Genomic DNA, 26,852 nt, shown 5'->3' on the forward strand with positions numbered 1-26,852 from the left:
TCTGGAACCAACTTCCCAGGGAAGTGGTCCTCGCCCCTACCTTGGGCAAATTCAAGAGGAGGTTGGATGATCAGCTGTCTGGGGTCTTGTGAACCCAGCATTCATTCCTGCCTGTGGCAGGGGGTCAGGCTAGATGATCTGTTCAGGTCCCTCCTGACCCTAGCTACTATGAAACGATGATTAAATTACCATTTACCAGGGAACAACAATTAAACGGAATTTTAGATCACACATTTCCTATAAAGGCATAATGAAGGCAGAGCTGACCAATCGCTATACTAATATTTAAAGCAATTTGAAGAAAGAACAATAACAGGAGCTAAGTATTGCTAGTAAACTCAAATTCACATTTTTTTCAAAGATTGTAAAACCACCAGCAGTGGTTGCACACATTTAATATTCCTAAAGAAATATACATACAAAAATTAGATGCAATCTATATTTTAAAAATATAACCATGGAAATAAAAACTACAGAAATGAAACCTAGATTTTTGCAAAGATTAAGAATTACAGCCCTTAAACTGGGTACCTGAAATATCCATTAATTTCTAATTTTAATGGATAAAAATATTTGTCCCAGATGGAATAGTACGGCAAATACTAATTAATATGAGAGACATCTGAATATTTCAATAAGATGTACAAATCTTCTTACATATTCCCAGGAGTTAACTGAATTGGCCAGGTTCTATTAACCAAAAAAAGGTTCCCCATGCACACTTGACATTCTTATTGTGAAGATGACCTTCAGAAAATTCAGCTGCCAAGCTGTCACTTAATTCTGCAACATGAAACTAACAGTGGTAGTGACAGAGATTTCAACTTCCACCTTTTTGTCTATTTCCAACATTGTTAACAGCAGCTATGAGAGGTATCTTTATTTATTTCATGTGGATATATAAAATGGAAATCATCTTGTGCCAAGTCTTTGTAAAAAGAATTCATTTTATAGAGAGATGTATTAATTAAAGCATATTATTACATGAGTAAATGCAAGCTATTAGGGATATTTGTCTTTGCATAGTGGCCAAAAAATAAATGATCCTAGAATAGTGAAACCTTATTAGGGAAAAGATATGAAAAAGAGCATTGTAATATAAAAAATTCATGGAAATACTGGTCGAACATGAATAGTGAGGGACAATGGAGGAAGGACAACACAACTATCACAGAAGCACACAAAGGAGGCCTAAGAAATTTTGTCAAAGATATCTGTACCCATTGTAAAATATTTGTGAAAAAAAATGTTTAAAAAAGATACATAAACACTGGAACAGGTTACCCAGAGAAGTGGTGGAATCTCTGTCCTTGGAAGTTTTTAAGACCCAGCTAGACAAAGCCTTGGCTGGAAGGATATAGTTGGGATGGTCCTGCTTTGAGCAGGGGGTTGGACTAGATGGTCCCTTCCAACACTAATTTTCTATGATTCTATGAAGGAGGGAAAAAAACAAGAAAGGAAAATGCAACCAATAACAAGAGAGTAAGAGGAGAGAACAGAGGAGCAAGGTGCTTTTCAACCAAGAAAGAATGCAGTGCAATCTGTATCAGCAACATACACATGGGGCACAGACAGAAGTGACAAATTTTGCCTGATCTGACCCCAGAAAGTGGTCTACAGTCATAAGCAAACAGAAATACACAGCTGCAGACCACTTTAAAAGGGCCCAATTCTGCAAAAATCTGAACCCACACTGCATGAGGGGTCAGATGAACATGCAACAAGACAGAGCGCATTTTATAACTTGTGTCTCCAGAGCTACCGAGCTGTTGTTATTTTCAAAATGGGAGGGGGGAAAGGGATGGAGGGAGTTTGAATGGATTGGAGCCCCCAAGGGGGGGGCTCTAATCCACCCACCCCACCCTCCAGCACTGAATGGGAAACCCAAAAAACAATTTCCCTCTGCTCCCTTCCCCCTCCCATTCTGAAAACAGCATCCAGGCTGGGAGGGGGAGTGGTGTTGCAGCAGAGACTGGGCTGTAGGCTGGCAGGAAGCAGCTGGAATCCCCAACTCCCAGACCTAACAGCAAACTTCTGGTACGTCTGAGAGATTGCTGCAACTTATAGTGCTTCCTGCAAAGTGCTATTAGAAGAAACTGGGAGCTGCTCTTCTGTCTGTACCCATGAAGGAGTGGACAGCAACAGGAAGCAAAGCTTTACAGAGCTGGTAAGTTCTGGTGTCTTGTTGGCTTTACAGTTTTTGAACGTCAACCTTCCTCTCCTGCTCCCATATTTTTAAATAGCACTAAGCTTCACATTGTTCACAATAAAAACTATAGGTGCAGTTCTTCATGTGACAGGCAATACCTCCCTGAATCTTCCTCTTATGCCCTGGAAGGTGGTGGCACATGAACTATGGTCTACCTTTACTTCAATGCATCAGCTATTTCCACCCAATCAAGAAAGCAGTATGGGGGAGGGGGGAGGCAGGTACTCCAGGGAGCAGCCACGCTGCCTGTGCTGAGGGGGAGGGAGCCTACATTCATGTCTAAGAAAGAAAAGGATCTGGGCTTCACATATGGATTGAGGCGGGGGGGGGGGGGGGGGCTGGGGTCACATGGTGTCCCAGTTGTCCAGAAGTTGGACAGCCCTGGTCTAAATGATACAAGGTCTCTTACATGGACACTAGAGAGGCCAGAGTGAGAAGAACAGGACTTCTTCCTGTTCTGCCTCAGAGGAACTAACACAAACTAATTGGCCAGGTTATTCTGTAGAGACAAGATTTGGAATTTCAGCAGCTCACACCCTCTACTGTTCCAGATTGTCCATCTGGTTTTAGCAACCATCAATCCTCTGGATCATGGTGTATATGCAAGAGATCTATGTGACCATCACATCAAGACCTTCAATGCATATGCCTAGGCAAGGGCATGAAAGAGCAGAGGCTACCTTGGACCTATCACACCCTCTTTAGACCATCAAGACAGAGTCAAAAGGTCAGACTGAGTACGGATGTTCAATGTCCCAACGGTTGTAGCTTCTGCCAGAGCAGCAGATTAGAGCTGCTGCTGACTGCCTAACAAGCAGTCAGCAAGAGCGTGTTTCTAGAAGTCAAGGTAATGACACTTAGCCTTTCTCCAACCAAGGAGTACTACAAGGTGGTGGAAAGTAAGGTTTTGAGTTGTCCTATAATTGTCTTACTTTGGAGGTTGCAACATTGTGGTATTTTATAGGATGGTATTCCCACCATGAGTAGCCCCACCATATTGCCACCAAGCCCTCCAACCAGATTTAGTTTATCATCATACCCAGGACCAAGATTGCCCATCAGTTCTAACAGAAATTCCATTAATCTCCTTTCACTCCATTAGACACCTAGCTGGTATCACAGGGTTTTCTTTGAAGGTCTGGTAACCAAAGGAGTCTTTCTAGGGTTAAGCCTTGGTTTAGACTTTGCAGTTTTACTGATATAGCTGTGCCACTTGGGAGACGGAAGAAAACACACACCTAAACGACACAGCTCTGTAGCTGCTCTTATACCAGCAAAATGTCCTTTTGCATGAAATAAAGATTGACTTGATGCTGTTTGGGGAACTGGCAGAAGCTGCAACCCCTTTAGGGAGTTTGCAGATGTTTCTTTACTAGCAAGTCTACTAATGGGAAACCAAGTTCTACGCTTGCTATGCTGTTCTAAGCCTCATACATCAATGACACTGAGCCCTGACTGGCTCAGGAACCAAAGTGAGTTGTTTAACAAAAAAAAAAAAAAAAAAAAAAAAAAAAAAAAGGCATAACAACACACTCCTGAATTAAAATACTTTAAGTGGTAAACCTCTTCTAATGCTTATTAAATATTTTATCTACATCTTGTTTTAAGCAACTTTATTGCATTTTTCGTACTTAGGAGAAAGATGAAACCAATGCACTCAGTAAAACAAAAGAAAAAAAAACTCATGATAACATGTTCTGCAAAGAGCTATAGGTCAGACCCCAGTCCTGAACTCCTGACCTGGTGTTCCAGGACCAAGCACCAGCTTGATCCTCCACCAGGTCACAACTCTTGGAAGAAAGAAGAATGGCATGGAAGTCCCAACAGGGAAAGACCTCCCACTGGTAGCCTCTGACTGACCTGGGGCTCCTGGCCCTGGATTGGATTCTCCCACCTATATAAGGCTTCCTGTTTCCTGGGGAAGCTGTCCAGACAAGGCTCCAGTTGCCCTTGGACTGTTCTGTTTCTCTGCCTTTTTGCTCTGCTTCTATATCTGACCATCCACTGCTAACCAAGCTTGGACTTTGACCTCTGCTTACATCTCAGGTCTTGGAACTTGGTTCTTGTAGGTATCAGACCCAGCTTGCTCCATGACCTTGCTCTGCCTAGTGTGTTAGGCCCAGCTAGGGCTCTGACCCTCTGGCTTTGACACTTCCTACTCCTCAGACTTTTGGCTAATAGTCTGTGTAAACCATTAGACCACCTATGCCTTGGTATATGACTTTCTGAAATCCTCTCTACTAAAAAAAATAAAAAGCTCATGAACTACTGCAAGATACAACCCTTGACATTTCATCTAACTTCTAACATTCTAAGTAAAAAAAAACCTTCTACATTATCCAAAACAAAATAATACCTACTTTGAACGCCCAATGGAATGTGCACGATGTTTATTGTTCCCTCCATGTTCCAGAGAGCCTCCATTTAAATTGGTACCATATTTGAGCCCTCCAGTATCTTTTCCAGAAGGATTTTCCTGGCTGGTCAAAGCAGCAATTTCCAAACGTTCCTGAGAATTAAGAAAAAGAAAGGGATTAACTTTTTCTTTAAGATGCATGGATCAACTTCACTGTTACCGTGCAAAGACACTTAGATAACTAGGTTCCCAAGATAAATTCATTCATGATGTTGGGGAAGTAGTACCGAAAATCAAAAAGAATGTCTTTCAATTACCTACTGGCAATAACACAAGGACATTTAATACTAAATACAATTTATAATTTTTGTATAATCTATTTCAGTCTCTCTGATCATTTGCAAGTGAAAAATATCAGTCAACTGAAAAATAAAATACATTTTATTTATCTTAGTTTATTACATGGCAAATTTATTTAAGAAATTGCATTGATCAAAACACAAAACGTTTCTTAAAACATATCAACATCCATCAGATGCATGTCACAGGGAAAAATGAGAAAGCATTTGACCTAATTTAATCATCTGATTTTCCTTATTGCTATAAAACATGTGCTCAAGTGCTTACAACCAATGTTATTACATGATTACCTGTTTTGCCATTTCCTTCTTTTTTCTCTCTTCTCTTTTCTCCTCCTCCCTTCTCTGAATCTCATCAAGAATTTCACGTTGCTGAAATACATTTTACTGTTAGCAGAGAATTAAAATCAAACACAAAGTAACCTATGATCCTACCCCTGAGAGGATCTAATGACCCCAGGAACACAAAATACTGAAGTCAAATCAATTGATCTTAGCTACATCAATAAAATGTTATGCCAAAGAAAAAAGGAATAGGTAAAGGAAAATTACTTTTAAAGACTCAGAGCTCTCAAGTTAAAAAGGAAGTTCTTAGGGCTCATATACATGGAAAAGATATTGAGAAATAATCTGACTTGAAGATTTAAAATGCAGTAGCCATTCAGCCCTAACTTTTAATGTGGATACTTTTACCCTACATTGAACATTGTGTGGGTTAACATAAGCCACGTATTTGGTACAAAACAACTATTTGACAGAGATTTATTATATTCCAAAATAGAGGCCAAGATACTGTAATTTTCTGACATTATAAAAGGTGTTAAACACTGGGGGTTAAAACACTAACCTCCCTCTAAAGCTGAAGACAAAATGTTTTTTCTATGTTCATGGTGGGGGAAGAGAGAGAGGAGGCGTGAGAGAGGGAAGGGAAGCAGATTCCAGATTATATCCATTAATTGTTTATAATGGATCAATAATATATTTATGATCTTGTTTCAGATGCTATATTTTGCTGATGGTGATAAGGAACATCAGTAATAAGCCACAGTTTTAAGGAACCTATTGGTTCAATGGACTGATTATCCATTTCTGTTGAGCAATCATTTATTAAAAAATGTATTGACCATTTAATAAGATTTCTGTTAAAGTTCCCTTCTTGAAGTGAGACTTTATCTAAAATGACAGTGAGACCACCCCCATTTTAATTCTTACTTCCTGTTCCTCTCTTCTTTTAACTTCTTGAATCTGACGCTCTTCTTCTTGGGCCAGTCTCTCTTGTTCTTTTTGTTGATTTTTTAGCATTTCTTCATGAAAAGATTTAGAAGGTGGCTTATTGTACTCACTGAGAAATGACTGTATGTGGTCTGCAAGCTCAAATATCATTACCTAAACAAAAGTAAACATAAATGAAACCCAGTTTCAAAATACTGTAAAAGTACAGCAACATAATGTAGTAATGAGGTACCCAATTTAGAAATGCATTTAAGTCAGTAGACTCCTATTGACAATGCTCAGTTATGCATCAGGAGAAGGAGCATGCTTTTCCTGACACAGTTATTTGACAGAATTGTAATTAGTAACTGTGACTGGATAATCACTAACCAGAGCAACAAAGACAGCTTTCGCTATATAATTTTCATTTATATCAATCCCAATATGAAATACTCCTGATTAAGACAAATCATTTCCCAATTCTAATGATTTTATTTTTACTGAAATGGTCAAAAAATGTATTACAAAAACTGCACACTCTCCATAGACTGCTGAGAATAAATTGTTTATTTAATTGCTATTATTATATTGTGATTTTCCCCTGCATCTCAGACCCATCATTACAGCTGCAGAACCACCCTGGTGGTAACCAGCTCTCAATCTCAGATAACTTGGCAACCTGACGAAATACAAGAGCATGACGGCTCAGTTTGAAATTTTAGGCAGATCAGCAATGAAAAGCCATACTGTCAAAGCCATCAGGCCACAATTCTCCTCTCACACTAAATTTGTTTTCTATAATAAAATAGAAAGAATCACACCAACAGTTCAAACTCCTAAATATATTAAACAGAACAGATAACATGGACAGTGACTGGTATTACAAGCTCCTAATTATATCTCAACCATCATCTGAAAAGACTGCCTCAGGACACTCAGAGAATAGACCAGTTCCTGAACCCATTCAGTTGTTAGCCTCTCTATTAAGACTATCATAAAAGGTACCAATTCAGTTGACTATTATTACACGATAGATGTAACAGAATCATTTAGGATAGCTATTCCTCCATCATCCAGTAGGATGTGGACTGAGCCCAGGACTCAGGGTTACTTCTAGTCCTGCCAGACAGTAATAGTTTTCTGTCACTGCCCGCTTGGGTTGGATGACCCACTGTATCAATCAAATAATGCCCATTTTTTAATTTCAACAATCCTAAACATGAAAAAGGCAACTATTCTTCCAAAATTAATGCTACACCCTGTAAAAAGTTTTCCCTCCTCACCTGAGCAACTTACTGATAGGCCCAGATAGGGCTAGGTTTGTAGTTGCAAGAAGGTATGTGATAACAGCATACTGCACACAGTGCCTCAAGCAAAGAGATTTACAAGCATCTTAAATAATTAATCCCTTGCTTGCACATAATAAAGCCAGAGGGCAACATGGAAACAGAAGGCATACTGCACTGTGCATGCATCTTCTTATTCCATGCACAAAACAAAACACCTTTTCTAGGGTATCACTTTAAACTAAGAACATGTGCCCAGATACACTTAAGCAAATAAAAAAAAACATTTCTAAACACTCTAAAACAGAGGTTCCCAACCTCTGGGCTGTGGCCTGGTACTGGGCTCCGAAGGGTTGGCTGCCGGTCTGCAGGAGGGTTGGCTGCTGGACCGGAAGTCCAGAAGTGACCAGCATACTGCGGACCAGCAGCCAACCCCTTTTTATACTCAGTTTAAAAAAGGGTTGGCTGCTGGTCCGCAGTATGCTGGTCACTTCCAGACTACAGTATGCTGGTCTGAAGTTTGCTGGTCCATGGTCACTTCCGGTCCATCATTTGCCAATCCATGGTCTAAAAAGTTTGGGGACCACTGCTCTAAAAGCATAACCTTCTTTCTATAGTATAACATGGGGTGCTCAATCTCAAGCCCTCAGGCCAAATGAGGCCCACAGAGGCATAACATTCAGTCTGCGGGGCTCTCCTAGATTGGAAACTTGGCAATGGAGAGCAGTGGAAGCTCCACACAGCCAGCTCTAGTCTTGCCCTGGGTCACTGCCCACGTATATGGGCAATGGCCGTATCTGGATTGGGGCAAGGATGCTCTCTTTTTCCCCACCCTAACTTCCCACCCCTCGCCAATCTGGATTGGAACCACTCCAACCCTTCTCCAGTCTGCACATCCAGATTGGGGCTGCCCAGGCCTGACGTGACTTGCTCCACCCTGTGCATCTGAACGGGGACTGGGCTGCTTCCTCCTCCACCATGTGTGTCCAGACTGGGACGTATCAAGGTTGAGCTGCACAACCCCTGCACAGCTAGACTGTGCTCATCAAATGGATGCAGCCCATGGAAGTGTCTGGCACCACCCACCTGACCCGTCAGGTCAAAAGTTTGGGTACCACTGGTATAACATGCCTTTAATAGGACTAGGTATGGAAACCCCCTAAACGTCTCATAGCACAGACTACATTTAATAAAGAACCCTTTCAGAGTCTACCATCTTGTTCTTTAGTGAAAATAATTCTTTTCCAATTTATGTTTTTAGAACATATTCCTGTAGCAAGGACAGCAATTGCATACAGAAACAGAGTAGCATTAGAAAAATATTTAAAGATTTTAGTTTGTTTTAAGATAAAGTAACAACTAGAAACAAGGATGAGTATCAACATGATGTGACCAAGTAATTCTCCATGAATCATCAGCAAATGCATCGCAACTAGAGAACCCTCACCTAACTTCAGATATTAGGTCTCACTATCTTTAGCACATTTTTACAAAAACGTCAGGAGTCCAATAGTAAACTGTTAGTTCCCAGAGGCACTGACAGTGTTTTGAAGGAATATTTTAAAAGAAGCTGTCAGAGAGTTATTAGATGTAATAGAACAGAAATATACCGTATAATTAAAAAACAAGCCAAGCAAATATGGCCAGACCAATGTGCGAAGGCAACTGACATAGAGGTCTACAAGGATATTTTTGCTCTCAATTTCCTATTTTAATATACTGAAGGAACTAACACTTTTAGTTTTTCTCCATGTCAAAAGGTAAAAGAAAGAAAATTAAACACAGATGTGTTTATCTGTAGGATATTTCTATGCAGGTAAACATGTATAAAAATGAGCCTGGAAGCAGAATTTACAGTTTACAAAGTGAGATATAACCATCTCCTAATTTTGATATATTTGTAGTTCCATATTTTGACAATAGTTAACTTTGCAACATTTTCAAAACTCTTTAGGAGTAAATGAGGCTTTTCAAAACAAAAAAAACTCTTACCTCTCCACAGCACTGTTTTGCCAACTCCTCCAATTGTTTTTTTAGTAAATTAATGTTTTCATTTGACAAGCCTTTTGCATTTTTTAGCTCTATTTCAGGGACACTGGGAGAAGGAAATCAGAAGAAATGCATGTATCAAGAATCAGATGCATATCAGAGACCATGTACACTACAAAACAGGTCAATGAAAGGTTTTCTTGGCAGTGAGCCAACAATCACTATTCAATACCCAAACAAGTAATTTATTGTCCACAAGACTACTGAACAAAACTACTTTATCTACAACAGTCCAGTTTCCTAGCTCTAGAGGGTCTAAACAGTTACAACTAGCAGAACTGTCCGGATATTCCTGCTGGCTGTGCTAAGAAGACCTCTTACCAATAACTTCTTTTTTAAAAGACCATACAGGTTTCCTTCACCAACCGCTGGGGTTAGGTTCCTGAAAGTTCCCGTGGTTGGCAAAACTGTGGTTGGCAAGACAAAAGGCTTATTGGAAAAATGGCAAGTGGCGGGCTGATGCACGGCCACAGAAAACCATGGTATACTGCGGTAGCCAAAATGGTATATAGAATATTAAGCATGGATACTCAAAACTGTGGTTGGCGAGGGAAACCTGTACTGAAAATGTGACATATTACTGATTTGAGATATGGATGTTTTAGATTTAGATTCCCTTATCCAATACACTGGCAATATACAATTAGTCTGAGCCACACACTGCACTGGAATATATTAAGATAAATAGCAGCATGATCTTTTAAAAGTTTAAGCTTCTTTAGGCATAAGAAAAAAACATCTGCAATTATGCTAGTTTAAATAATACAAACATTAAGGGTTAACAAGCCATTTGTTTCAGGACATAATCAAATCCAAATCACCATTTGGTTAGGAATGTTTCCCTTTCCTATTCAGAAAACAATTGGTGCTCAAAAACAAATGGGTGTACTAAAATGGAGTCACTTTTGCGTTTGGAGTATCTAGCAGTGGACAACATCACAAGCAGATGTGCTGTATTATCCACTGGCATATTCGACCAGAGTAAAACTTAACCAGAAAATTATGGAAGTACTATCAAGGCCAAACCCTAGACAAGGACATATCACCTGAAATCCTTTTCTATAGTTTGAGAGAAAAATACCCATCAGTGCACCAAAAAGCTTATTCAGCACCGTACAGAACAGCAGATTTAAATAGGGCAAGTGCATAACTTTAAAGATAATTATTTTGCCTCTTATTCAGTAAAGTCACATATTAACTTTAAGTCCTCAAGTAAATTCACTAATTTCTATAGAAATATGCACTCACACAGTTCAAGCTGCACATGTGGTTATGTACCTTGCTGAACTGGAGCTTAAAATGCTAACTAACATTGTCAGCTGTGTCACATGAGGAACAATGAGGGATGATGCGTTTCAAATGCACGATTCAGAAGGATTGCTCATTGCCAGATGGATCACTCAAGAAGTCCCCCACTTCTATACCCCACATCTAACAAACAGACATGTTCAAGGCCAGAATAAAAGCAATGAATTAGATAAAATTAGAGGTGCACCAATACATCGGTCCCATATTGGATCGGCACCGATACAGGGATAATTGACAGTATTGGAAATTGGTTATTTTTGCCTGATGTGGCTGATAAATGCTCTGTGCATATGCACAGATGCAGCATGCATGTGACCAGGAGCACAGCCTGGTGGCCTGGAGAGCAGCATCTAGCTGTTAAGTCTGTTCTGGGGAAATTCGGGGGGGGGGGAAGAGGAGCATGGGGGCCAGATTGAGGCCCCCACAATGAGGGAGGGACTGGGGTAGGGGCAGGTGTTGCACAGACAGGGCAGGGTGTGGGGCTAGCCTGGGGGGTGCAGCTCCCATTGCTGCACACACTCAGGGAGGGCATGGGGGGTACCTCCAGATCTGCATGTGGGATAGGGTGGGGCGGGGCCAGACTCTTCCCGGTGGGGGTTTGGGCTGGAGCTGTGCTTGGGGCAGGTGGCAGTGGCAGTGGCAGTGGCACTGGAAGGGGGCGGGCGGGCGGGGGGGGCACGCGCCACGGCAAATTTTGGGGCAACTGCCCCCTCTAAGCACTGCTGCTGCTCACCCCAAGAAGAGCCTGGCCCAGCCCCCCCAGCGGCAGCCCATCCTCATCCCATGCAGATCTGGGGGTACACATTCCCTATGCCCTCCCAGGAAGCATGCAGCAGCGGAAATGGTTCCCCCCCCACCCCTCCTGGAGGAGCCGCTCATGGCTCTGTCCCACGCCCCACCCCGCCCTGGCTGAGTAGCATCTGCCCCAGTCCCACTCCCTCCTTCATTGAGGGGGCCTCAATCTGCCCCCCCACCCCTTCCTCCACACCAGATTTAGCAGCCCCAAGCTGGTCTCCATACTGCCCAGCTGCATATCGGAATTGGATTGGTATCAGCCGATATGGATCCTTAAAAATCGGCCATTGGTAACGGCCCCAAAAAAGTCACTATTGTTGCCCCCCTAGATAAAATACCTTTGAATTTGAATTTTATCAAGGAGAAAATAAAGAAAAGCATATACTTTGTTGTTTACTCACATATCAGGATATGTCTGTGGGCATTTGACACACAAATCAACTTTGACATAGCTTTCTTTATTACCAGTCAATCCTCGAGGATACAGAACTAAACTAATCTCAGGAGGCTCTTTTACCTACAATATAAAAAAAAGCTTTTAATTAAAACATAAATCAGTTGAAAGAAGTCCTTGGCCTGTGTAATCCAGAGGTGATCATTAAAAAATTAAAGCTATAAAGTTGTTTATGTTTGCTCAGTAAAAAAATTATAGTAGTCCCAGTGACTGTGTTATGTTAAACATACTGCTGCAGAGTTTGAAAATATGCACAGTTCATCCAGCAGATCTGGGGAACTTCATAGAGGGGGGCAGGACAGGTTACTAATATTTGGAAAGAGTGGTACAGTAACCTCATAAATCTGGGTTTTAAAAATCTGGAATTCTCAGAAAGCCGGCACTTCAGCAGCTCATCCCAGAGCTACGGATGCATGCGGAGCAGCGGTTCAGAGTGGTGGATGCAGCAGCAGCCGCTGCGTGCAAGCTTCTCTCTCCACGTCCAGCTGGCCGGGCAGCGACCGGCCACTGTTACCCCTCCCCTCACCCCTGCTCCATGCACTTTACTTACAGTCCTGAGCATGCCGGATTTATGAGGTTATACTGTATCCTAATATGAGTTGAAGTTGAATAAGAAGGAGTTCTGCATTCAACGAGTTAGAATAAACATTAACACTTTATATTGCTTTTTAATGGACAAAGATGACCACCCAGTATTCTTCTTTTAATGGGTAGAATTTAGGGTTATTTTTTAAATGTCATGAGTGTCGTATTTACCCAAATCCAAAAGGACTCTGAACTTAAGATGACTCCCCAATAATCAGATTCTACACACAGAAAATATGTAAATGTTATAATTTTCCATGTCTAAAATCGAATTTGGGAGAGTTGTCTTAAATTTGTCCCCACCCTGTACCCTGGCTGCAGCAGGGGACTCTAATGGCTTGACTCCTGTCCCTTGCTGCCTGTCCCTCTTACCACTTGCCCCCCAGCTGCCTACCCCTGAGATACCTGTGCCTGCAGGCCCCAGCAGGAGTGCCTGCACTCCCCACACCTGCCCCTGCAATGCCTGTACCCCGGTTGCCTGCCCCACAACTTGCAGCTCTCCCACCTGTCCCCCTCTAACCTGCCCCCCACAACCTACTTCTCCCCACGGTGCCTGCACCCCTGAGCACCTGCCCCTCTACTTATTCCCCCCCCACTTTGCAGCACTAACTCCCACTGGGGCCCGGTCTAGCTGCGGGCATGGAGCACACGCTGACTCTGGCCCCACACAACAGCTGTTGCAGCTGCAGCAGCTTCAGCCCTAGAGCTAGAGCAAGAGCTGCTACAGCTGCATAGCCAGGATGGAGCTCTGTGCTGTGCTACCTGCTGTTAACAGGAGCAGACCCCAGCAGAAGCTGGAGATGCCCGAGGAAGGTAAGCAGCGGGAAGCAAAGGCATGGCAGTGTGGGGAGCAGAGGCTGCAGGGGACAGGGCAAAAATAAATAAACAAATGAATAAATAAATACATAAATAAAATCTAAATTTATTCCTGCTTGTGTTTGGCCTTTAAGAAAATATCAGAGCAAAATATGTTCTTTCTGATGCAATGCTGTGTTATAGCATCACATGTATTATATCCTTTTGCTGGGACATAAGGAGGATTTTTTTTAAAGTTTAGGAGTTTTGCTAAATATTATTTTTCCTTCTTTTGTTTTTTTAAGCAGCCTTTGGAATAATTTAAAAGAAAAACAATTATGCATTAAAACAGAAAGGCAAAACTTTTTAGTATCTTAAATCAAGCAACAGTATAGTTGGAAGAACTCTTGGATAAGCTTTCTGGTATCAAGTGTCCTTCCTCGGGTCCCTAAATTCACTTGAGGAAGGACACTTGATGCCCAAAAGCTTGTCCAACATCTTTCCCAGCTACAAAGTTGGTTTAATAAAAGGTATCACTTGCCTCTCGTTCATTTCCTGGACCATCATGGGAACACTCCAACTCAAAACAGAAACGTGTTTAAATTTCTGTCACTGGGAATTTAGATTTACTGGAAGGTCAGGAAAAAGTTGAGTAGCATGTAATGGAAGCACGCTGAGAAAAGGTAAAATAAGCTACATAAAGGGAAAATGAAAGGGAGAAGGGTACCTAGAAGAAGCCAATCAATTTCCCCATTAGTTTCCTTCTGCAACAATTTAGGACAAGGGAAGAGAGAATGGCAAGGACCACAGAAGCTTGCAAAGGGAATGGTGAAGCAAGCTTTAAACAGGCTTGGTGATGTGAATGGCACTTTTGAAAACTAGGCTAGTTAAACAAGACCCTACTCTTAGACTCCTAATTTTTAACATACTGTAAAGCAATGTGAGGAAAATTAATTAAGCAGATATATAGTTATACAATTAGTTAAGGCTTTAATTGATTAGGGAGGAAAGAGCAATACTGACATTTAATTAAAAAGCAAGTCATATCACAAGCATTAATTATGAAAACAATGTATTTAGTGCTGAGCATTAATTACACTGGCAGTCATGTAGATGGTAGCCAAAGAAGGGGAAGACATGGGCACCCAAAAGAGGCAAAGTGTATCAGAGAATAGTCAGCTGATGGCAGCCACAAAGCATTCAAAATGTTTTAAAGGAGCCCCCTGCTCAGACCTACTCCAAGAGCCATGGTAAGAAGTGCTAGCTAGAGAGATAATGTGGTATTCAAATGCTAAAAACAGGCAACTGATTCTCCCCACAGAACACAAGATCTTTTCCCTTGGGACAATTAGGAATAATTGGTGTTATTTGCCCTTCCAGCTGTGTTACAGCAGGGATCTGGTGTGGTTTAGGGATGTCCCTGACTCCTGTCCCCTCCAGGAGCAGAGGGAGACCCTGGGGCATGCCTCCCTGGAGAGCGCCAGGCTTTTTGATACGTCATTTGGGATAGCAGGCCAAAGCCCACTGAGTAGAGCTATAAGCACCCCTTGGTGATAGCGGCTACTAAAGGCGTAATGCTCGCTAATTCCTCGGGAAAAATAAAAACAAAACAGGGATTGGCACGTGGGTCATATGTTCATGAGGGGGAACACGGAGCAAAGCACACCAGACAGTGCCCAGAGCGTGCCAGGCTGCAGCTCCTTCGCTGCCTGCTGCTGAGGTTCTGGCTGCACCTTTTCATCTACCCACTCCCCACCTGCGACGCCACCAAATCCCGGGACCTCAGAGTCAACCTCCTCTTGGTGCCAGCCTAGCTCATGGTCTGTCTGCCCAAGAAAGAGACGGGCTGAGAGGGCCCTTGGGACCTGTGAGGCCGCTTCCCTGTCCCTGGTCTGCTCCCTTGACTCATTCGAGAGCTAGAGGGTGATGCTGTCCCATGTGTCCTGCTCGGTGTCCCCCCTTGGTGCGCTCCTTTTGAACCCATGCCTCTCACTCCTGTCCCTGTTGCTTGATTTTAACTTGTTTTAATCAGTGATGGGCCCGAGAGCACGGTGCCCTCATCACGAGGGGCTGGCAGGACGGCCGGCCGGCCGGCCTGAGGATGCTGCGCCCCTTGCCTGCAGCACACCTCCCCCGGGCACCGCGCCACAACTCTCACCCGCCACAAAGCGGTGCCCCCGCCATGACAGCTCGCGTCCGGCTCGAAACCAAGAGCCAGGCGGCTACAAGGGCCCAACGATGCCGCCCGAAGGTGTGGCGGGGGCCTCAGGGAGGCCTGTCCCCGCCTGTTTGGCTGGGGCCGGCCCGGGGCGAGGAGCCCGTGTCCCTCGAGGGAGGGGAGCGCAGGGTGAGCCGCTGCGCCGCTCCCCTGTTCCGGGGCCCCGCAGCGCTCGCCCCGCCCTGGCAGCCGAAGCGGGGCCAGGCCGCGTCCGCAGGTTTGGGGGGGGAGGGGGGTCACCTCGGCAGCGCGGGGCCGGGGCCGGGGCCAGGCCCGGCGCAGGTCGCGGAAGTCCGGGCCGTAGATGGACTCGAGCGCCTGTAGCTCGTTGTCCTGGCGTAGCTGGTAGGTCTCCGGCGGCTCCGCGCCCGCCCGGGCCATGTCAGCGGCGGCAGGGGGCAGCCATGGCCGGGCTCCGCCGAGCGCCGGCGGCGGCCGCGGTTGAAGCAGCGCTTCCTGCCTGGGCAGCCGCCAGGCCCCGCGGGACGCTGCCGCCGCCGCTGCTGCCCCCCGCGGCCGCGGGCGGACCTGTCGCCGCTCCGCCGCTGCTGGGGCGGCCTCGGAAGAGCCTCTTCGCCCGCCCGGTGCTCCGCTAAGTACCGGGCACCCCTTGCTCGCGCCCTGCCCGGCGCCGAGCACACGGGAAGGAGCGGACTGCCTCTGCCGCCGCTCGCTTGAATTCCTCCTTGAAGGGAGATCTTTTCAGTCTTGCCAGCCTCATCCCAGCAGGCTAGGACCCAGGTAGAGTCCAACTGTCAGCAAGAGGTAAATGCAGTGATTCCTGACATGGCCTCTTCGAATCGCCCGCGGAGTCACCCGTATCTTGCTGCGCTCCTCAGAGGTAAAGGGCAGGGAACGAGCCTAGACCACCAGTGGGGGAAATGGTGCTTTGAACAAGACCAATGCATTTCCCAAGGACTTCTGTCTGAGATTTACTTAACAGATTTGAGATATCTTCGAAGTGATGGGTTACAGTTTTTACAAATCCCACAGAATTATAATTCTCTTTTTTAGACTAAAAGTAAAATAAAAAGTAAAATAATTTAGCACTATCGGCCCTAGAGGGATTTGGCTGCCTCCACTATCTTCATCCATTCCCATCTGTTTTGTGCCTTCATCTCCAGTCATGCACATTTCGTGTCCATAGACAGTACATCATCTTTGTCTTGGTTGTCCATGTGGCTTTGTCCCCTCTGACAGCCAAGGGGCGCTTTGTTTGGTGTCCAGATTGCTTCCATTCTTTCTATGTGGACCAGCCACTGTAGTCACTGTGCTGTAGTTTTTGGAGTGGGTAGACATAGTAAATAACAACTTAACTAGAAACAAAGGACTTGGAAGGACCTCCCAAGCTGTCAAATCCAGTCCCCCCCCCCCCCCCCCCCCCCCCCAATTTGCAGTGGACTGATTTCCCAAAGGGATCCATAAGAACATTCACTCTGGTCCCTTGTACATACCACAGCCACAAAGCATCTGATTAAATAAGCCAGAAAATTTCTTCCCCTCCAATCTGCAATGCTAGTTAGTCCGTTGTCATTAATTATTTACCCAGAGGCCCCATCAAAATAAGGATCCTGTTACACTAGATATTGCCTGAACATCTATGAAGACATGATCCCAGTCCCAAGAAGTTTACTACAAATATTTTTATGCAATGGATAATTAACCTTTGAAACTTATTGTCATAAAACAGCCTTGAGGTTAAGACCTTAGTAGGTGTCAAAAAAGGACTAGATCAGTGGTGTTCCTGCTCCGGTGAGGTGGGCAGTGCTCAGTCTACCAGCAGGCTGGATCTGGTTGGTGGGCTCCATCTGGTGCACAGGGCAGTGAGGCAGGGCCCAATTGGGCTCTGAAGGAGAAGGGGGCATGGCTTGTCCCAGATCCAGCTGTGTGGGGCATAGCCTGGCCCCAGTCAGGCTGCATGGCTTGATATAAAATGTATCATTGTATGGGACATGGCTTGACCCTGATCCAGTCTATGGGGTTTAGGAATTTGGCAGTACAAGCAGAGATGCGGGGCAGAAAAATTTCCAGGGCTTTATTTTTTCATGGACAATTTTCCAAAAAAAAAAATTTGAAAAATTATTATTCTCTGCCCTTGGTTCCTGTAAAAAATGACATGAACCAAGGGCAGTAGGACCCAGGGGAAGCCCAGTGGACTCCAACAACAGCAGGACCTGCCTGGCCCCTTCCGCCAGCCGGAAGCCACAGCCAAGGTTTCTGGGCTGGGAGCATGTGGCTGCCCCAGCTCAGGAAGCTCAGGGAAGGAGCGTGGTGGGAAAGTGCTGCAGCTGCTTGCAGACTGCGTGGCGTGCCTGTGCCCACTCTGGACAGTCCTATGCAGGCTGCGAGCGCCTGCAGCGTGGGGCACCAGGCATGGGGCGGAGGAGGGGCTGCTTCTCCCCCCCCCCCCACTCAGCTTTTCCCTGGGCTCTTTCCCTGCGCAGAGAAAAGTGGCCCCTCGTCTGCCCACACTGCAGCCGCTCACAGTCCACCTGGGGCTGCTTGTGCCTGCTCCAGACAGCCCCACGTGGGCTGTGAGCGCCTGCAGCATGGGGTGCCAGCCATGGGGCAGGTGAGGGGCCACTTTTCCCCATGATCAGCACCAGCTTCTTCCCTGTCGGTGAGCAGGGGGTCAGGACTGTGTGCTGCCCCCCGCCTGTACCGCGGGGCTGGGGGGCACTGGGTATGAGTGGGTGGGGAGCCAGTGGGAGCACGGGCCCGCACCGGTGTCCTGGGGCCAGTGCCGGTAGGACCCAGAGCAGGGCAGCAGGAGCGTGGGGTCCCAGCTGGCAGGGGCTTTATGGAGCCAGGCCAGCTTCCCCCTCCCTGCTGGTGCGGCCCAGCCTGGCTCCACTGACCCCTGCCAGCCTGTGCCCCACTCTGGGCCCCACCGGTGCTGGCCCTGGGACATTGGTCCCAAGACATTGGGATGTTGGTCCCAAGATGGTGACCAGAGGGTGGGGCACCTGTCAAGGGGCAGGGCTACCCATGCGGCCCTCAACAGCCTGCCAAAACTGGATAAGTGGCCCTCCTCTCAAAATAATTGCCCACCCCTGGGCTAATGCATAAAATATTCCTTAACACAGCAAAACTAATTTAAATTCAGTAGAAATCACAATCTTTTCAGAAGAAATTGTTAAATTTATTGAGCAAGACTCATTTAAAACTTGGCAAACACCTATTAATATTGCTGTCACATACATGTCACATCCATTTCTGTCATTACATACTTTTTCCTGTCCTAAAAGTTTCCTCACAGACCTGCGGAAGCATGTGAGAACGAACACACACACATTCTCAGATCTTTCCAACCAAAGTTGCTGTAAGGCTCACTGTTGGTTACTAGATAGGTGCCTTCTTATCCCTTCTGTATGTGGATAAGAAAAATATTGGTAATAGTGGTTTACAGAGAATAGACAGATATGTAAACATTTGCCTCACTTTCTCTTTATAGTCTGTGAAATATGTTTATTTACTGAAATACATACAGAAATGATAAACAATTGGATACTGACTTTCTTAGGCCCATTAAAGAACACAAATTAGTTGACTGTAAAAGCAATTTACCTGAAAACTTAGGTGGCGTGTGTGTGTGTGTGTGTGTGTGTGTGTGTGTGTGTGTGTAATATATATGTATATATGACAGTAGAAGTTCACTGCAATTCTGTTACAGACATAGAACATGTGTAAGTACTGTGCACATTTTGAATCAATTCATTTGCTGATTTTGCTTGTGTGGCATACATAGAATAGCATGTATTAATACAAGATGCAACATATATACGGGGTGGATCTGGGGGCGTTCAGTATGGATGCAGTCCCCCCTCCCCCTCCCCTGCTTTCAGTTGATGCTGCAAGAGCAGCATCAGAACTTTTTTTAAGTCCCCAAAACAAGTAAGGATTCTCCATCTCCTTTCCCCCCTGCTCAGTGACACCTTCCCTCCCCTTCCCCCTTTACCACCCACTTCTGATGCTGTCCCCATCTGCCCTGGGTTTAAATTGGCTCCAAAGCTACTCCTGCTCTACTCTATCTGGGCTCTGCAGGGAGCCAGGATCAGCTGGAGACATGAGTGGATCTAGGGTTTTGAAAAGGGGGATGCTGATGGTGTGGTACATCACCACAGATAACTTAATACATATTTTTCTCCAAGTAAAAAGAAACCAGAAGCTTTGCTAACATGCTAGGGGTTTAGGGCTATATTATTCAGTTGAAGATCAAAGCAAAAACAAATCTAACCTAAACGGATATACATGAATTTGTTATACATTTTATATTTAAAAAACAGAACAAACTAGGCAAAATAATAAAATTGTTTCTTTAGTCCTGTAGTCATTAGAATTAAATGTACATCTCCTTCAGATTCATAAAATCAAGACTTCTTGAATATCTTGACAGCGCATCCAATACTTCACTAAAAGTTATTTCTACCCTTGAGTTAAAGTTTTTATCTAGGGTTAAAAACAGTCTACTAGGTTGTGAAATAGGAACTACATTACCAGAAGCCACTAGCTTCCAGACAGCAGAATTGAAAAAGAAAGGCTAGCTTGATTAGTGAACACCAAGATCATTAAAAAGGAAATAGGGTCATTAACACCTGTGGAATAAAGAGTTTAGAAGGGATGGGGTAGATTATAATAAACCATGAAGTCTAGTGACTCCTTCACTGCTGCCTGAATAAAAATGTTGCTGCCACTGCTAGGCAGTTTGTTTATACTTTGGGTAGGCCAGGAATCCAGGTGGGAGGGGTATGACTGTACCACTGTACCCCCTTGACGTCCCCCCTGGATCTGCCCAGGGACAGTGGCAGTGAGAATATGCAGGCTTCTCCCTGCCTGGTTTTCTGTGTTCCTTGCCAGCTTGTGAGCAGGCTCAGGAGAGGAAGCTCTCTTGCTGCTGCTGTGGCTGTCCCAGGCTGAGCCCAGCTCTCAGCCTGGCTGGGGTTAGGCAGAAGTAACTCTGGAGCCTTTCTCCTTGCCCCCAGATCAACTGGAGTATGCAGGGGGACTGGGAAGAGATGTGCTTTTGAGCATGGAGGGGAAGGAAGAGGAAATTGAGAGGGGGAGGAAAGGTCCTTACTTGACTGGGGGGATTAAAGAAGTTGCTGCCTTCTGTTCTCTTAGCATGGTCTGTTTACCCCCAGGGTTCAAAACATGGGGAGATGGGGGGGAGGGGGCTGAGCCCCACCATAAGAGATGAGAGCCCCTGGCCTACCCCATGCTTTTCTAAGCAGCTCAGGTGGCAGCAATGGCTTCTTCTGACTTCCAGCTGCCACTGCTGCAGACCACCCTTCAAGAATCAGAGTGTATTTTGAACCCTGCTACCCCTGTGGTGGCAGGGGGGTCTTGGAGCAGGACTGCAGTACCTGCTGTAGCACCAGTTGTTGCTCCCTCACCCCCCTTAGTAGAATCCTGGATCCACCTCTGCATATGCTGGTAGAAAATTATTTAGTGTGATGCAGTAATTACAGGACTGATAATAGCACATATATTGAAGGTTGCCCAACTCTTCCCAGTATAAGACCCTGTTTATAACTTTGCCAGAGTTTAAACATTTGGACTATTCCATGCCAGATGACTGTGTTAGGCTAGAGTGTTTTTTTGTTTTTGTTTTTTTTTTGGAAAATTTCAGATGAAATGGTTCAGTTGTGTCCAAGAACAAGGTTTGTGAAAAATATATTGTTTTGCCATGTTAGAGACTGTTATGATGCTATGCTTTGGAACAGGAATTTGAACTAAGCAGTGGGTGGCCTTTATGTAAGGGATGTGTCTTTTGCCATTTCTGTGAAAATATGTCCAAATGATAGATTCTGACAAATTATAATTGGGAAACTCATTAGACTGAAGCTAAAAAATCTGCAAAGATTGTTTCTGTACTGAGTCTGCTCCCATACAGGGATGAATCAAACCTTTCAGTTGTAGTTGTGTCTGCTATGGGTTGTGCCGAGTCCAGATATTGGGACTGAATGCAGGTGCCTCCACCATTCCCAACATTGCCTAGTTCAGCCAGCGTAGACATGAAAACTGCCTGATTCAAATGTAGTGTAGACAAGAACCAGACCAAGCAGAAAGTATAGGTTGAGAGAAGAAGCCTTTGGGCTAATAGAGACTGGCAGTGAGTGGGGGGATGGAAAGCTGGAGCTGGGGATGGGAAAAGATTGGAGAGGGAAATGAGAAGGGATTTAAAACCAGGTGGGAGGGAAAACATTTAATGAGGAGCCACGGTATGGAGGAGAACTGGTAGGGACAAGGCAAAGAGACAAGGAGTTAGGAAGGTTTGAGGGGGAGGAATGGTAGAGAGAACAGCATATCAGAGTAGGTGCCAGAAAGTTAGAGGGAGACTATCTATATAGTGGTGTTTCATTTTAATCATGGGAAAATGTAGATTGGGGGTTGCTATTTTTAACCAAAAATCGGGGATTTTTTTTTTAAATTAGAGAAAACCATGGTCCCTGATTATTATACATGCTCTAAAGAGGCATACCTTTGGTTACAGAATTTGGCATGAGAACAGTTTATATTGTATTGTATTTTTATATATTTAAAAATATCAGTGCTGTTATGAGAAGGCCAGGTTTTGCATTTTGCTATGAAGGAGTTAAAACTCATGCTCATCCTTATTAATTCAGGGGAGTGAATTGAGACTTGATGACCAGTTGCTAAAAATCTTTCTTTCCTTCACACATGAGTTTCACTCTTTAGGTTGTCAATTCATTATTCCAGTAGAAGATAGCTGTCAGAAGAAATCAAGTCACAGGAGTTGAGATGGTCCCTTAGGAACTTGCTCTCAGTTTGCCTAACATGTTCAGTTTACAAGAGGGGAATGTAGGTGTAATACATAACTGAATTTAACAATACTTATAACAAGAAATAATTGATCACCAGTAACTGAGTGACACTTTACCTGGCTTTATTAATTTAACAATGTTTAAATTTAACTGTGTATCTTTGAATAAATTTATACTAGAATACTTGTAGGGAATCTTCAGGGGTGAATTTTCAAAAACCTACTTGTCATGACTTTAATGAGTGATGTAGCTACAATTACCCCCAGTATAAGAGCCATATTTGAAAAGTTATTTAAGCCAGCAGTTTACAATGCACGTTCAAAACCTTTTGTGTAATCAAATAACGCAGTGTGTATGTTCAAATAGGAGCAGCATCCCCAGATGAGTTACTGCATTAACACGTGATATGTTCATGGAGGGGAAGAGACAGTTAGGAAAGTTGTATTCCAAAAGTTGTAGGACTGATCTTTAAAATACAAAGTCAGAAAATGAATGTTGATCCGAATGAGCATTAGGAGCAGAAACTGAGAAGAGAATATTCTCTTCCTCCCTCCAGGTATTGAGAATCGTTCTATTTAGTTATCACAATAGGAACTTGTCTCCCCGAAAACAAACTTGGGCTCATGCTTTCCTCTCTCTTTCTCAGGTACTTTGAACTGACAACTCCTTGAGCAAGATGGCTGCCATCAAAAACCAGAGCCTTCAGCTGAGGGTCATGTGATCTCATTTCTCTTCTTTAGGATTTCTATGAACACAGCAGCTGGCAGTTCAGCAGTCAGTGCTGCAAGCTGCCTAGGAGCCAGTGTAGCAGCCTTGCTGCGAGCTCTGAGGATTTGAAGGTAGTCTGCAATCTGTGGAGTGACAAGAATACAGATAGAGTCTATCATTCAGATGCTTGAATATACATTGTTCCAGTTCTTAAAGGGAATTGTGCTTGATCTGGAGGTATGCTAACAGAAGCTTACATAGGATTAATGTGGAGGGCTTTGTTATTTAGGTTTGTATTTTTTGGTTCTGTGAAGAATGGTGTGGTATTTTTTTTGGTTTTTTTGGATTCCAGGACAAATTATTATTTCCTAAAAGCAAGCTTGTGCTCCGTGGAAGCCATTGAACACTAACTTATTTTCCCCTGAATGGAATTTGAAGGGTTTTTTTGTTTTGTTTTTTTTTTTAATCATCAAGTGTCACACAGCAAGAACATATACAAGATAAGCTAATTCTTCACTGTAAGAAAAAGTGGACAGAGTAAGTAGGGAGACAGCTGTAGGAGACTTGGTCCTGAAAAAGAGATGTTCTTCTTCTCAAGGTTGTGAAACAGCTAAGCAGAGACTGAGGGTAGGGCTGAAAAACAGGTTCCATTGTTCTGCAAGTTTTCTAATCCTGGTTTCATTTACAGTAAGTTGTTTCTGCTCTGGTAACCTTCTGGGCTGTTGGGGGACTGATGCATATGTTGTGGACTGTATTTTTTCTCATTCATGCTTGTTGCAGTAAAACATGCTGAGGAAACGCTGGCATGGAGAAACAAGAAATATGGGACAGCTAATAGTAAGGCATAGCCAGTTCTTTTCATTTCTTCTGTTTCTGAGTATAAAGGTTTATAAGGCAGACGCAGAAAGCCAAACCCACTTTTCAGGACACACGTTTGACGATGTTGGGTACGATGAGCCAAGATTTAGTCACCAAAGCAGTGTTTTGGGGTTTTTTTGCCTGTATGCTACATTCACCAAAAGGTATCGGTTCAATAACGTGTGACTCTTAGATAGGAAGGAAGAAGAAAGAAAGCTCACCATGGGGTACAATAGAAGTTGGATTTCAAGAAATGAAAGTGAGCATGCCTTCTATCAAGCTGTCACCAGAGCTTTAGAAATTAGGAATGTGTCAACTGCAGAAATTGGACAGAACAACAGAAGCTCCAGTGGGATTGGTGCCTTGGAAAACAGGGTGTACAGTGAGGAGCAAACCTATAGACATTTCACTACCACTGTGCAAATTGTCATCTTTATAGGCTCACTGCTGGGTAAGTAAGCTCTGTTGCAATTTTTCTGTTCTGAGTTTGTCCATGGGTTTCTGACAGCCATTAGTAAAGTAATAATTAATGTGCCTGCAAGTTATTAACATACTGTCCCTTCTTGATATTCATTTTGGGTTCTGAATATTTCCTTAGGTAGAATTAATCAAGTGTTCTTTCAAGTTTTCTGTGAATTTCTAATGGGTAATATCGATTACTGCCATCAAAAACTAGTTGGTTTCTCCCAGTTGAAATTTGTCACAGTATTTATTATTTAGTAAAACTTGCTTTAGGTATTTTAAATAGATATAAGAACAGCATCTTTATTCACAAAAACAGTGGGATATGACTTATTTTATTAGCTAATTTAGAGAGTATATTTTATTCAAAGCAGTGTTTATTTTGAAACCAAATTAATCTTTTATTGATCTCCTGCAGATTCCAACTGAATCACTGATAAGTGTTCTCTGTGCTGTACGTACTGCTATCCCAATGATGCTGAATTTATTTGCTGTCTAACAGTTAACTGTACATAAAGAACCTTATACAGTTGCATTATAGTAACTGTGACTACATAATTGATACATCTGTATATATTGGCTTGTTTGCAGGTCTTTAGAAAACAATTGTGCGAGCAATGCATTTACATGACATGCTTGACAAGTAAGGAAGCAAGGTTTTTTTGTTTGTTTGTTTTTTGCTGTCATCTACAGGTGGATTTAATTTATGCAGTTTGGCAGATCAATAAATTGGATATTAAAGTGTCACTAATGCTTAGTTTTTAAAGCAAGTAACTTGAATAACATGAAGGTTTTACATAGAGTCTGATCTTGAGTCTCTGAACACCTGCAACTCTTCAAGCTTGGAGTTTCAGTGAGAGTTTGCAGCTAGTTCCTACCTTTTGAGATTAGGCCACAGTTTGGTGTCATAATTGACCAAATGTTTTCAATAGTGGTATAGTATGTTTCTTGGATGTTGGTAACTAAACATGAATTCCTCTCTTGACCATTCACATTTATTGTGTTTTAAAGAACTCTCTTGTGAATTGTATTTTAAGAAAGTAAACTGGTCTTGTTAAGTTATTGGACTGAGTTCTGGTCTTGTCTTTGCTGCAGACTTCTATGAATGTTGTCTAGTATGTCTACATACTGAATCTCTTTGGGGTTTAGTTTCCCATCCGTGGCATGGAGATTATAGCCCAGTGTAGGACTATATTCAATCTTGTTCTCATCATACCCCACAGAAACTTTCCTATTCATGTCTGTTCCCACTTTTTTCTGGCATTTCTGTCCTCTCTCACTTGCAACAACTTAGATCCTGCTCAGACCCCCACCAGGAACACACTTTATTTGTTTGTTTTCTTAAATGAGGAAACAACAAGTGCAAAAATATAAAGCTCACCCTAGAGTAAACTGACTTTGTAGTAATAGTGGAGTGGGCACATGACAGACGGCATTACTGAATAAAGTTATAGTTGTGCATGTGTTGCAAGTCCAGAACTCTCATCAAGTTCATCTCTGGGTAACTCTTTTCACTGAAGTAACAAAGGTGACTCTGGGTTTCCTGACATCTAATGGCAAGGAACTGAAATAGTGCCTGCTGCAAACTGTTACCTCAGGAAAGCTGGCCTGTGTCTTTTCAGTACAGGGATTTGAGTTGTTCTGCAGAATTAAGTTACTCTGGGATAAATGTAATATACATCTGCAACCAAAGTACGTTCTTGCCAATTCCTGCAAACTGCTTAATCCTGCCCACAATGAAATTGCATGTTAGTGGGTCCTGTGGATCCTTTCCCTGTTACAAGATTTTAATGGGGACAGTATCTCTCATCTCTTATGAATAACTATGATTTAAATAGACAAAAGCAAGAGCGAGCCCTTTAATGCTTGTGTCTGTACAGTGCCCACTGCAAAGGAGCTGCAAACTTAGCTGTGGCCTCTAAATGCTGTTGTAATATAGATAATAAGAGTATTGTTAATTCAGTCACAACCCAGAACCTCAAATTATGAGAGCAACCTAAATGTAATGAGATGTAAAAGAAAATATTGAGTTCTTTTAATTTGCTTCTTGGGCTTCAGGGTCAGAGCGTCTTTTTGACTGGTGTTTTCCCACTACCTTATCAAGAGTAAGAATCTCAATTAAAAAAAAAAATGTCAATGTAATCCAGGAGTTAGGACTTGAACAAATATACTAAATAGAACAAAAATCACCATAATCATGTAATTTGACAACACTGCAATTTGGCTTATGAAGCCTGGCCCCAACAAACTCCATCTGGGCTCTATCAACAGGCATAGATTCAGCTATAGAACGAAATGGGGGCCTGCATGCTTCTGTGGTCTGCATAAGTCTATTACACATGAGGGAGAAGCAAGAGAGAACTATAGAGCCTGTATCTCACATACTAGGGAAGTGCTCCTAACCCCTAAGGGC

General features: G+C 43.5%; 2 protein-coding genes across 3 annotated transcripts in view; one reads left to right on the forward strand and one right to left on the reverse strand.

The window, feature by feature from the left end:
* EIF2AK4 (eukaryotic translation initiation factor 2 alpha kinase 4) overlaps positions 1-16,076 on the reverse strand; it is a 72,537-nt gene extending 56,461 nt beyond the window's left edge. The window contains exons 1-6 of the mRNA XM_006275882.4: positions 15,867-16,076; positions 11,976-12,091; positions 9,415-9,517; positions 6,137-6,310; positions 5,216-5,296; positions 4,570-4,718 (exon numbers count right to left, since the gene is read on the reverse strand). Coding sequence (XP_006275944.1) covers positions 4,570-4,718; positions 5,216-5,296; positions 6,137-6,310; positions 9,415-9,517; positions 11,976-12,091; positions 15,867-16,007 — 764 coding nt within the window. The 5' untranslated portion in view covers positions 16,008-16,076. The remainder of the gene's footprint in view (positions 1-4,569; positions 4,719-5,215; positions 5,297-6,136; positions 6,311-9,414; positions 9,518-11,975; positions 12,092-15,866) is intronic.
* Positions 15,621-26,852, forward strand: part of GPR176 (G protein-coupled receptor 176) — a 135,643-nt gene continuing 124,411 nt past the window's right edge. The window contains exons 1-3 of one of the 2 annotated variants that reach the window (XM_059723005.1): positions 16,103-16,467; positions 23,058-23,356; positions 24,171-24,428. In XM_059723005.1, coding sequence (XP_059578988.1) covers positions 24,200-24,428 — 229 coding nt within the window. In that variant the 5' untranslated portion in view covers positions 16,103-16,467; positions 23,058-23,356; positions 24,171-24,199. Of the gene's footprint in view, positions 15,756-16,102; positions 16,468-23,057; positions 24,429-26,852 lie in introns of those variants that run through there. The other variant, XM_019496482.2, reaches the window with a different exon arrangement.

This window comes from Alligator mississippiensis, chromosome 2 (assembly GCF_030867095.1).
Source record: "Alligator mississippiensis isolate rAllMis1 chromosome 2, rAllMis1, whole genome shotgun sequence".
Taxonomy (NCBI): domain Eukaryota; kingdom Metazoa; phylum Chordata; order Crocodylia; family Alligatoridae; genus Alligator; species Alligator mississippiensis.